The 13,519-nt window shown below is 37.7% G+C and overlaps 1 protein-coding gene across 1 annotated transcript in view; it reads left to right on the top strand.

Moving 5' to 3' along the window:
- Positions 1-13,519, top strand: part of ATP2A2 (ATPase, Ca++ transporting, cardiac muscle, slow twitch 2) — a 61,682-nt gene that overhangs the window by 11,752 nt on the left and 36,411 nt on the right. Inside the window, 1 exon segment of the mRNA XM_008570449.1 lies at positions 3,273-3,411. Coding sequence (XP_008568671.1) covers positions 3,324-3,411 — 88 coding nt within the window. The 5' untranslated portion in view covers positions 3,273-3,323.

Below are 13,519 nucleotides of genomic sequence, written 5' to 3'. Positions count from 1 at the left end.
AAACATAAACATACTTAGTCCTATTGGTAAATGTGAATATCTTTGTGGTTTGCTCATATAGAAAGATGACATACAATGAATAAAACTTTATTTTTTTTTTCTGGCTGTTATGGGGATCTGAGCCTTTGACCTTGGTGTTCACCGGCCAGCCCAGAGGAAAATTTTAACTGTGCTATATTTCTCTTATTTCTTTCTTTAAAAAAAGAAGAAAAAAAAAAAAAAATATATATATATATAATAGAAATGATCCTCTTGTGAGTAATTTAGGCGAAAGAAACAAAATAATAAGCAGCATTAGATTGTCCTTATATTTTCAAGCTAATAATTTGTATTTTTTATTAAATGATATATGCCAGTTACCATGGTGGATGCTTCATTTATATTCCTGTTTATTTTCATCCTTATGATGATCTTGTAGGACAGATGATATTCCTATTTGACGCATGTGGCATAGAGGTTCAGAGTGATTAAGTGACTTATCAAAGGTCACACCAGGTAGTACAAAGAGTACCTGAGATTTGAACCCAGGTCAAGGTTGATCTGAATTCCTAAATAAAAATTTGTAACATTTTCACAAAACTTTTAGATTTGTCTTAGTTTTAAAACAGAATAACATTCTTAAATCTTAATCCCATTTCCATAGTATATGGAATGGTATGAACAATACTGGAGGATTCTTGCCTCTGTAAGTAAGGGAAATTATAAATATAGTGTCAAGTATTATTGGGGGTAGTACATATCATTTCTGACCAGTGTCATCAAGGAAGGCTTCTTAGAGGTGGTAACAAGCAGTTGGGAACGATACAGAAGTGGAGTTTTGTGGGTGGAAGCTGAGGAGATTATTCCAGAAAGGGAGTATGGTATATATAGAAAAGTACCATGTGTACCATTGAAAAATGACATTTAGGCCAATTTAGGTGTGAGTAGGAGACATAACTGGAGGGGAGTGTGGGGGCTGTAAACTTTTAGAACCAGAGGAAACCTTAGAAGTCCTGTAAGTTATCCTTTTGTTGTTGGGCCGGCCCGGTGGCGCACTCGGTTGAGTGCGGTGCTCGGGAGCACGGTGGCGCTCCCGCCAAGGGTTCGGATCCCATATAGAGACCGGTCCGCTCACTGGCTGAGCGTGGTGCGGGCACGACACCAAGGGTTGCGATCCCGTTGCCGGTCGCCATACGGGCGCGACACTGAGGGTTGCGATCCCGTTACCGGTCATGAAAAAAGACAGACAGGAAAAAAAAAAGTTATCCTTTTGTTTTTAGTCAGTTAGGTATAATTGTTTCCCCAAGTTGACAAATCCTGTTGCCAGTCGCCGTACGGGCGCGACACTGAGGGTTGCGATCCCGTTACCGGTCATGAAAAAAGACAGACAGGAAAAAAAAAAAGTTATCCTTTTGTTTTTAGTCAGTTAGGTATAATTGTTTCCCCAAGTTGACATATTTAAATCTATAATTATTTGATTCCCTTTCCCACTCCCTACATTAAATATTTCTTTTGATAGTTTGAATTGAATGAGGGGTAGAGGAGGCTCTTTAAGTGATTTTAATTATCATCTTTGGTCTCAAGGTCTGAGATAGTTTATATTTTACATGTATGCTTCTAATTTAAATGCATCTTTTGCTAGATTTAAAAAAATTTTTTTAAATGTTTATTTATTTATTTAATGTTCAAAACAGAATAATTAACTTGCTAGATTTTAGTAGGAGCAAAATATCTCATTAACCCTGAGCAGTCTAGTTAAAGTCTACCTGACATGACCTTGAGGAGTGAGAAAAAGAAATAAAACTCCATGATTTATCAGTTTAGTGAGGGAGAAGGGATAGAGGATGGATCCTATTGAAAAAGAGGTTTGTTTCAAATTTGACTCTGATTGAATAGCAACAATGCTCAGAATTTATTATTTCTCCAATACTGGTAGCAGTTGAATTTAATCCAAAGGATGTTTATGGTAGTGACATTAATTATGGTTAAATATTCAGTTATTTCTTTTAATTATAAGGTGATGCAGATAAACTCATTCTTTAAGCTCAAATGATATGGGATTGAAATGAAGTTTATTTTAGATTTCCTATATTTTTTCACGGATGCTTACATGAAAAGTGAGGCAAACATGCTGTTACCTTTCAGTTTCGTGTCATTTAATTCTCTTTAGGCAGGTTTGATTCTGTAGTTTTGTGTCATTTAATTCTCTTTAGGCAGGGTTTTTTTGGTTTTTGTTTTGTTTGTTTTTTTTCTTAAGATGACCGGTAAGAGCATCTTAACCCTTGACTTGGTGTTGTCAGCACCACTGTCTCCCAAGTGAGCTAACCGGCCATCCCTATATAGGGATTCAAACCCATGGCCTTGGTCTTAACAGCACCACACTCTCCCAAGTGAGCCATGGGCTGGCTCTCTTTAGGCAGGTTTGATTCTACGTCTTTATTTTGAAATTGGGAAGAAAAACTGCATGATTAAGTCTTGATATGTTCATATAAGTATACTGTGTGACTGCAGTTCTGTGATGAGATTCTATCTAGCCCTTTGTCTTTACCACTGGAGTGATAGTTCTTAGAATTTGTGAGATATAACGTATGATTTCCTTAGTTCATCACTCATAGCATTTACTGTGTGCCAAAACATGGTCTAAGCATTTTACGTACAACTTGTAATCCTCACAACCTTTAAGGTTAGGTATTATTAGTGTCGTCATTTCATAGGCAGTAAACCTGTGTTGTGTGACTTACCCACAGTCACATAGCTATTAAGTAGAAGAGCCTGGATTGAACCTAGGTAGCCTAGCTCCAGACCGTTATGCTGTACTACCTTTCATGTGAGACAGGATCAATTTAATGGTGTGGTGTGTGTGTGGCTGGAGGTGAAGGTTGTGTTTTACAGTGTGCTTAGAGACAGCAGATTCTGCAACTGCTTTTCCTCATTGTAGTTTTATCCCCTTACTCTTCTTGGGGTGCTTGTCTTTTTGCTTTAATACAAAATCATAAGTGCCCTTTAAAATGTTTATTGCTTGAAGACGTGAATTGTTTACAAATGTCGTTAGCGCATGCTGCTTTTTTTGTTTGTTTTTTAAATTAGAAATCTAAAATTATATTCCTTTGTGTAGAAATACTTGCAGTGGCAGGCAGGTGTTTACTACTCTTATCTTCTATTTTCTTTTGTATAGGAAAGAAATGCTGAAAATGCAATTGAAGCCCTTAAGGAGTATGAGCCGCTTTGTGTAGAAATACTTGTAGTGGCAGGCAGGTGTTTACTACTCTTATCTTCTGTTTTCTTTTGTATAGGAAAGAAATGCTGAAAATGCAATTGAAGCCCTTAAGGAGTATGAGCCTGAAATGGGCAAAGTGTATCGACAGGACAGAAAGAGTGTACAACGTATTAAAGCTAAAGACATAGTTCCTGGTGATATTGTAGAAATTGCTGGTGAGTTGAGTTTGTCATTTTTCTTTTATTCTAGATTGTATTTCTGAATCTGGTCCTTTTCTTAAGGCTCATAATTATATTTAAAATAATTATCTTAGGGCTGGCCCCATGGCTCACTTGGGAGAGTGCGGCACTGGTAGTGCCAAGGCTGTGGGTTCGGATCCTGTATAGGGATGGCCAGTGAGTGAGCGTGGTACAGACGGCACCATGCCGAGGGTTGCGATCCCCTTACCGGTCCAAAAAAAAAAAGTTATCTTAATATATATCATATTAACACATATAGTGCCATCCAAACAAATCCTGTGTTCTATAAAATTATTTCAAAGTGTTTCGGTACCTCCCATCTCATATATATATATATATATATATATATATTTTTTTTTTTTTTTTTTTAATTGTGACATAGTTGATAATACATATCTGTGGGGTACAGAGTTGAATATCAATACCTGTGTGTAATATATGGTGCTCAAATCAGGGTAAATAGTATATTCAACAATATACAATGTAATTGTTACCAATTCCTCTCTTACCTTCCCCCTACCCACCCCCGACCCCCTGCCACTTTCTCACCTCTGGTAACCTCAGTTTTGTTCTCTCCTCCTCCATATTGTTAAGGTTTTTGGTTTTAAACAAGGTGTTTTGAATTCTTGCACTTAGTAGTTTAGATGCATTGTAGAACACTAGTGCTAGAGAGGTGAAACTTAAAGTTGGTGTGATAATTGGTTGTATTGAGCAATTTGTTAGAATACTGGCTAATGACTACATGGCTTTTTGTGTTTTGGTTCTTGGCACAAATGTTGTCATGCTTGTAACTATCGAATTAAGTTGATTGTTAAGGGCAATTTCATGATTCTAAAAGCTATGCTTAGAAATACTTTTACATGGCAGTTAGGTCAGTTGGTTAGAGTGTGGTGCTGGTAACTCCAAGGTCCAGGGTTTGATTTCTGTACTGGCCAGCCAGGGGTCTCAGCCTGGACTCTAGGGATCAGCTTCAAAGAGTTCGTGAATCTGCTGCAAGTCCAGAGCTCTCCACAGATCTCCAGGGGGTTAGTATACTCACCACTGTAGATTACTGCCATATTTTCAGGCAGCCCAGAATCAGAATTCAGGTTTTCATGGCTTTTCACACCCTTCTGAGCTCAGAATACTTTTTACTTTCTTTTTGTGATTGTTTCATAATAATGCTTTTACACTGACTTAGGGAAGTTGTGCTTTGTCTTTCTTTTCATTAAAATTCGTACAATAATTCAAAGAGCTGCATTTTTTAGCCTATGCTCTATGGCTTTGGCCTCTGAATCAGAATTAAAGGAAATTGTCTTGTCATAGGTGTTCTGTCCATAAATTCTGTTGTAGTTCTTACAGGAAAAAAAGGATAGTGTTGCATATACACCAATAAGTTGATCACTTGTATGTGTGTATAAATCACTTAAAAGATTACTTAAGAAGTGTGTTAACAAAAATACAACTCAGAATGAAATGTTTTGGCTACTGGATTTCTAAAAACTTTTTATTTTGACATAATTTCAGACTTAAAACTTAAAAGAACAGTAAGGATTTCCATATAGCCTTCACCCAGACTCTCCAAACGTTAACATTTTATCACTGTACATTATCTTTCTTTTTCAGTCTATATTTATATACACACATTTTTGTCTGAACTATTTGAGGGTAAGTTGTAGATATGAATTCCCTTTACTCCTAAATACTTTAGTGTTTATTTTATGAAATCAAGGATATTCTTTTATATAATCCCAGTACAATTATCAAAATCAGGAAATTGAAAATAATATTATCTAATCTAGAAGCCTTATTCAGAATTTACTGATTGTGACATCTTTTATAGCAAAAAAATTGAGTTTTGAGGAATGCTGGTGCTGATGCAGAAAATAGGTCAGAATATGGAGAAGGCTAGAGATAGGGAGGCTATTTTAATAGTGTAGACAAGAAATAATGAGGGCAAAAGATAATGAGGGCAGTAGCATCAAGAATAATGAAGGAAAGATTTTAAAAGTTTATGAATAGTGGTTCCTGAGTAGGGAAGTGTTCATTAGAGTCATCTGGGGGCACTCTTAAAGTTTTTTAGCAGTTCTCAACCCAAAATATTTACTTTGAATCTTCTTTGGGTAAAATGAGCCTCTGACTTAGATGCAAAACAGGTTTTGATAACTGAATGTATGTGCGGTGGATAGGAGTAGGATACAGAATCAAAGATACTGACAGGATTTCTAGTTTGGGTGACTGAGTGTAATGACACTGGTAAGAGGAAGGAAACATCAGAGGAAGATAGTTTATCACAAGTAGATATGTAGTAGGTGGGGTTGCAGATAACATCACATAAGTATGTGTATGAGATTCTGGTTGACTTTGTTTACCATGTCTCTAGCTTCATCTGGTAAATGCACTCTTTAGCCTCTCAAATTAAGAATATTTTAGATCGTGGTCCTGGTAATACCAAGGTCCAGGGTTCAATCCCTGTACTGGCCAGCTGCCCAAAAATTTTTGTAAAAAAGAATATTTTAAGCATTTTTTTGTTAGTTGGGCTATTTCAGTGTGTTAGATTTTCTTGAAGACTTAGAGAAATTATCCCAAAGCTTTGTATCAGTAGATGGCATTGGGAAATAGCTTCAGGAAACTATAACCTTGTTATCTCAAGGCATCATCCCTTTTGAATAAATAAACTTAAGTCCAGCTTCTCTTTCTGTTTCCCTCTGAATCCTAGTTCTTGCCAGTCTTTTCTATCTCAGTAAGTCACTTTAACCACCTCGTTATCTGAGAGAAATTTGGGAGTCATCTTGATTCTTCCCTCATCCTCTAATTTGTCTGTAAGGCTGTTGATTTTGTTTCCACAACATACTCAAGTTTGTGAACTTTTCGTTTCCTTTAAGTTTTATAGAGTTTATCAATTTGACCAATGCACAGATCTCACAGTGGCAAAGATTTGATTATAACCCTGATCTACCTGGCCTTTCTTGCACACTGTGAAATTCCTTTCCATGTATTGAAGTCTAGTTTTTTATGTTGCATTTGGTAGTTTAGGAAGGACAAATAATGGTTGATCCACAGTGTGTGACCTAAGATTTCCAGTTTTCTGGAGTCTCTCCCTTTCCTATTTTATGTATTTATATTGTGGTAAAATACATATAACATAAAATTTACCATTTTCACTGTTCTTAAGTGTACTGTTCTGTGGTATTAAGTCCATTCACGTTGTTGTGCAACCATCACCACTATCCATCTCTAGAACTTTCTCATCTTCCTCAATTGGAACAGTGTACTCATTAAACACTAACTTTCCATTCTCCTTTTCCTTGGCCTCTGGCAACCACACCCTTTTTTTTAATATTTAAAAAACAAGGAGTTTAATATTCAAAATAAGATGAGTTTAAATTCCTCATCTTGGGTGACTGTACTACTAAACAATTCACACATTTAAATCCATTTCCCTTTCACATATTTCTGAATCTTTCATGGGAAGTGCTAACAGAACTTCATAGTTACTTATCACTTTTTTCCTCTAGCCATTTCCCCACCGGTACACTAATTGCTAAGTCTGGCTGGTCAGCTCAGTTGGTTAGAGCATGGCGTTTAGAGCATAGCCTTGTAACACCAAGGTCAAGGTTTTGGTTCCCTGTGCAGGCCAGCTGCCAAAAAAAAAAAAAAAAAAGAATGAGAATCTCAGACTAATTGCTAAAAGCATATTTAGTGCTTTGACATTGGGCTCTTGTATACTACTCTTCTTGAATTTTGACCATTCTAACTGAGGGATTCGAAACAGGTGATAATATAATTTTAGATAGATAAATACTCCTGTCATACTACTAGGCAGTGAGCACCTTAAGGGCAGAGCTGTGTCACACTGTCTATTGTAACCTTTCTAAGCATAAGTTCCCCATGAGTAATGAATGAAACTTGAAATCAGAAGTATGGAGTAGGTTCAGCTAATGTTAAACATGCTTATGCAACTTGCTATGCAGAACAGAAAATTGAACTCTATATGCATGTCTTAAATAATAGTAAACTTAAAATGTATGTCACATACTGTGATAGCCTTGCAAATGTTTAGTTTTTAGGCATCAGCCACTCTAGATACATAGTAGTATTCACATAATACAAGGAACTGAGTCTTTATGGTTTATTACCTCTGCCTTCAACTACAGTTAATTTGCTAAGAGAATATACAATGTACTTCATAAACAAATCATATTTCAATTTGTTGGAGGTTCAGCTCACAATTTTTTAAAGCAGCTTTATTGAGATATAATTCACATGCCATAAAAGTTACCTTTTTAAAGTGTACAATTAAGTTTTAGTATAGTCATAGTTGTGCAGTCATCACTATTTAATTAAGAACGTTTTCATCCCCCCAAAAGAAACTCCAAACCCATTAGCAGTTGTTCTCCCTGTCCTCCCCCTAGTCCCTGGCAACCATAATTTAATTTTTGTTTTTATGGATTTACCTATTCTGGACATTGCATATAGATGAAATCATACAATAATATTGTTATTTGTGACTGGCTTCATTCACTTAACCGAATGTTTTCAGGATTCATCAGTGTATCATGTATATTTCATTCATATATACAGCATGTACTGTTTTTCATTCCTTTTTATGGCTGAATAATACTCTGTCGTATGGATGTACCACATTTTGTTTATCTGTTCATTAGTTCACTGACATTTGGGTTGTTTCCAATTTGGGGCTATTATGAATACTACAATTGTGAAGATGTGTGTACAAGTTTTTGTGTCAACATATATTTTCACTGTCTTAGGTATGTATCTAACCATGGAATTACGGGGGCATAGGGCGACTCTTTGTTTAACATTTTAATGAACTGCCAAACTGTTTTTCCAAAGTTGTTGTATTGTTTTACATTTCCACGAGCAGCATATACAGGTTCCAATTTCTCCATATCCTCACCAGTACTTGTTATTGTATGCCTTTTTTATTTTAGCCATGAAGTGATATCTCATTGTGGTTTTGATTTGCATTTCCCTAATTCCCTAATGATGTTGGGCATCTTTTCATGTGCTTATTTTCCATTAGTATGTTTTCTTTGGAGAAGTGTTTATTTAAATCCTTTTCCCATTTTAATTGGGTTATTTGTCTTTTTAATGTTGAGCTGTAAGAGTTCTTTACATATCCTATCAAATGTGATTTGAAAAATTTTTTTCCATTCTATAGATTTTCTTTTCACTTTTCAGGATCCCTTGACCTTGGTGTTATGACACCATGCTCTAACCAAAGAGCTAAGTGGCCAGCCTCTTTTCACTTTCTCGATAGTGTGCTTTGTAGCATACACATTTTTAATTTGATAAAGTTCACTTGTCTAGTTTTTTTCTTTTGTTGCTTGTGCTTTTGGTGTCATATCTAAGAAACTGTTCTCTAGTTCAAGGTCATGAAGACTTTGTATATGGTGTGAGGCAAGGGTCCAACTTCATTCTTTTGCATGTGGATATTCAGTTTTCTCAGCACCATTTGCTGAAAAGACTTCATTAAATTGCCCTGATACCCTTGTCAAAAATCAGTTGACTACAATGTAAGGATTTATTTCTAGACTTTCAGTTCTATTTCATTTATCTCTGTGTCTGTCCTTACATCAGTACTACTGTCTTAGCGGCAGCTTAGTATGCAGTTATGAAATTGGGATGCTTGAGTCCAGCTTTCTTGTTTTTCAAGATCATCTTTGATATTCTGAGTCCCTTACATTTCCATATAAATTTTATGATTAGCATGTCAATTTCAGCCTGCTGGGATTTTTGGTAAGAATTGTGTGGAATCTATAGATCAGTTTGGGGAATATGGCTGTCATAACAATATTAAGTCTTTGGATTTATGAACATAGGATGTCTTTCCATTTTTTTCATTTCTTTCAACATGTTGTAGTTTCCTGTGTACAAGTCTATACTTCTTTTGTTAACTTAATTCCTGAATGTTTTATTGTTTTGGGGGGGAGCTATTTATAATTGGAATTCTTTTTAATTTCTTTTTTTTTTTTTAGGGGTCCCTTAACATGCATTTCCAGATAGAAATATTTTTACTTCTTTCTAGTCTGTATGCCTTTGATTTCTTGCCTAATTGCCTTGGCTAGAATCTGCAGTACAATATTGAATAGAAGTGGCAAGAGCAAATATCCTTGTCTGGTTCCTGATACTAGAGGGAAAGCTGAGACTTTTAAGACTATACATGGTGAGGATTTTAAACTCCAACTTTTTTTTTTTTGCCAGCCAGTACAGGGATCGCACCACACTCTAACCAGCTGAGCTAACCAGCCACTTTAAACTCCCACTTTCGTTAGAATTAGTAATCTAATTGACTCTGCAGTTTCGCATGTAGCCCCAAAATTTAGGTCTGTGAAAACTACAGAAGTGAACTTCAGTTTTTAATTTTTTCTTGATCAGAATCTTTTCTTGTCAGTCGAAGTCTTACTGTCTACATAGCCTGGAGGGATAAATGGTATGACTTGTGCTTTTAGACATGCTAACTTATGTGCTTTTATTTAGATTTTGAAATTGGGTGTCTTTTTGATGTATTGGAAAACTGGAGAATATTGTAAACTGTTTTGAAGATTGAAAACAAGTACTGACTTATTTTTTTCATACTTGCAGAAAGGAGCAGACCTTTTTGTAGTCATTGTTTGAATGTAAGGGTCAAGAGATGACCGTTTTAAAAGTTCTTTTCGTCAGCTTTTGGAAGCTATGTGGTAGGATGGTTCTGCTGAACTTTGTGAAGGCTAGATTGGACTAGATGGTTTTTGAGGTGGTGGGGAGGGAGTTAAGGAAATTAAATTTTATTTATTTATTTTTTTAAAATTTTACTTCTCAATATATATTGTAGTTGATTTTCATGCCCCTTTACCTGATCCTCTCCATCCCGTCCCCTCCCCCAGGAAATTAAATTTTAGATGTTGCTGTACCAGATAATAATTTCTCCAAGGAGAACTTGTGTAAGCATGCAAAGCATGCATAGCAAATGGTTATGTAAACTTTAGAAGTATCTAGAACGTCCCCTCCCCCAGGAAATTAAATTTTAGATGTTGCTGTACCAGATAATAATTTCTCCAAGGAGAAATTGTGTAAGCATGCAAAGCATGCATAGCAAATGGTTATGTAAACTTTAGAAGTATCTAGAACACAGGAGCCAAATAAAATTGATTTGGCAAGTAAAAATATGGAGATGATGGCCCCACACATTCAACTTCTGAAGCCACAGTAATTCTGAATTATCTTAGTGCCAGGAAAATACTTCTTTGGATGAATGGAAACCAAAAGTAATAAGATCGTGTATAATCTTAAGAGAAATGAACATCAGTGTTTTTAAGCTTCCTAATATTGTGAAAGTGAATCGAGCTATGGTAGCCATAAATGTCTTAATTTTAGAATTTTAGGGGATTTAGTGTATGCCCCAGGGGGTTATTTATTGACTTCTCAAGGGCACTGTTTTCAGGATTGTTTAAAACAAACTTCACGTATCTTGGTAACCCAGGGTTGATGAATAGCACAAAGACATAAATATCCTCAGATGACTTCTGTCCTGTAGTATACTCTGTAGCAAATCATATTTTAAAATTATGTAAGTCATGGAAATGACACAATCTTAACATAAATTGCGTTTTCTTCTATAAGAAATTGATTTTCTGTGTCCTAAGATGTATACTCAGTATTGCCAGAAATTTCAAGTTTTATTCAAGAATAAAAAGAATAATTCTTACACTTGTTGATTTACTTAAAGGAAGAAGTTTCACTTTTGATAGTCAACTTGCATTCGTGACATTTATAAAGTGGCTTTTCCAAGCAGTTGAGTAAAAGGCAAAGTTGTGAAATAGATGACTCAGTTCATGTAAGAAAACCTTGATTATTATCCTAGTTCTGCGTGACACTAAACAAAGTATATTAACCTCTACAGAATCAAGTAATTGGAGTAGACTCTCTTAAGGACCTTTCTGATTCTAAAAAATCTCTGATTTAGATAGTGTAGCCATGAGTCTATGTGAACTTCTTTTGCTTTTAGACAGCTTTTGGGATCAGAGCAGCCTGGCTTTGAACATTTAGCAAACATTTAATCCATACCTGCTGAGCTCCTTACCCCAAATATTTGAGAAGTCAATTGTGTGCTGTAGAGGAGTTAACAAACTGTTTTTGTAAAGGGCCAGCTAGAATATACTTTGGGGTTTGGGGGCCACTTATTGTCTCTGTAGCAAAAAAAGAAAAAAATTAAATAGCCATTTAAAAATGTAAAGTGTGGTCCCAATGTCAAAAATAAGTTCTGTCTCACTTCTGGTCAAGATGGTGGAATAGACAGATAGTCCCCAGCATCACTCTCTCCCACATATCAACCAATTAACAACTATAAAAAAGCAATGACAGCCAAGCTGGGGCCACTAGGGCTCAGGGAAAGAGGAAGAGAAACCTACGGAGTGCATGAAGGCAGAAGAAGCAACAGTGAGAGAAAGAAAAAACCGCTCTGACCGTTTTGAGCCCCAGCCACTTCCAGGCTGGAGCTGCTGAGCACATGGAGCAGGAGCTGGCAATAGCCGCATCTATGCCCTTCAGGTGAAGTTGCTTGGAGGCAGCAGGGGAGAAGAGGGCCTTGGTGGCCCCCAGGCCAGCAGTACCACTAATAGGGTTCCAGTGGACCTACATGGGAGCGAGGAGCCACAACAGCTGGAAATAAGGAGCTACTCAGAGGCCAGTGAGTCATCGCAAGGATCAGGCCCACCAGGGAAACACTGGGGCACAGCAAGGACAGCTGGTCTGCCCCCCAGTCAGCGCAGGACCACTCAGAGGAGACTGGTCAGGAATATAGGATTGCATGGGGTGTAGTTTGATGAAAAGACTGAGACCCAGACCAGAGTTTCTACACAACCCAGATGCACCGGATTTCACTAGACCTGGAAATACCTACAAAGTCAACCATTAAAACCTGAGCTGCACCAAAAGCCTTCCCTAGGGAATCAGCAGCAAAGCAACAATTTAGCTCAACCACAGAGCTCAAGTACTGGTCCCCACAGGAAGTTCCCCCATTTTAGAAGTGAGCAAGGGACAACAAATTATTTCAGCTAGAAGTTTAAGTGGTGGGAACAGCAAATAATCCAACACAGAACCGAAAGAAAAAACAAAGTACCTGCAACCAGAGACAAAGTTTAATGTTAACTAGTAAAGGTCTCATTTCACCAAAGAACTCCTATAACACCTAGAAGGATTGGAAGTCTCCTGGGCTACCAAGCCAGAAAGGGGAGAGGGCCGGGGGCCTCAGCAATACCCCCACCCCTGCACCTGTAACCAGTCCCGAGGGTGGGGGACGTGGGCTTCAACCACACCCCCCCTGACATGCACAACCACCCCAGCAATGATCACCAAGCCGCTGCAGGAAGCACCCCGAGCTCTCCTGAACCTGGGTGGTGGGGGGCCTTGGACCTCAGCCACTCTCCCCTGACATGTGCAGCCCCCCCAGCAATGACTGCCGAGCTGCAGCAAGAAGGGCCCCAGGTACCCGAGCTGAGATGGGGGGGCGAGGGCTTGTGCCACACCCCCGACATCTGCACCCAGTGCAGCAATGACCAAACCAGTGCTGGAAGCCCCCCAGTCTCCCCTGTGGGAATGAGGGGGGTGCCACAGGCCTCATTCCATTCCTCCTCCTTCCATCACATTTCCTTCCCTTTTCCCCTCTCGCCCTCCCTCCCAGCTGCTCCACACCACCACCCTAGAATGTAAAAAAATGTTAATGAAATTACATTTTATTTTTTAAAAAAATTTTTTAAAAGAGACCGATTGTGTGAAAGACTAGTTTATAGAACTGGAAACCTCCCCCTTAGTTGAATATTCATTAGATAGCATGCATATATATTGGAAAAACTATAAAAGTTGAGTCCCTGCAGAAGGTGGGGCTGTTGCTTATTCTCCTGAAGCCAGCCACACTTCTGAAGTGTGTCTTTTTCAAAAAGAAAAAAGTAGCCTTTAGCAGGCTACTGTTCACTCTGGAGCCAGCCAGCACTTTGTGAATGTGTATTTCTCACTAGGCTCTGCTCAGTCTCTGGAGCTAGGCTGCAATTTGTGTGTGTGTGGGGGGGGGGGGGTTTTTGACTCTTTTAAAGGGGGAAAAAAA

This window comes from Galeopterus variegatus, unplaced genomic scaffold (genome assembly GCF_000696425.1).
Source record: "Galeopterus variegatus unplaced genomic scaffold, G_variegatus-3.0.2 Scaffold604, whole genome shotgun sequence".
NCBI classification, from domain to species: domain Eukaryota; kingdom Metazoa; phylum Chordata; class Mammalia; order Dermoptera; family Cynocephalidae; genus Galeopterus; species Galeopterus variegatus.
The sequence above is the reverse complement of the archived record's forward strand: the minus strand, read 5'-3'. Positions and strand labels throughout refer to the sequence as shown.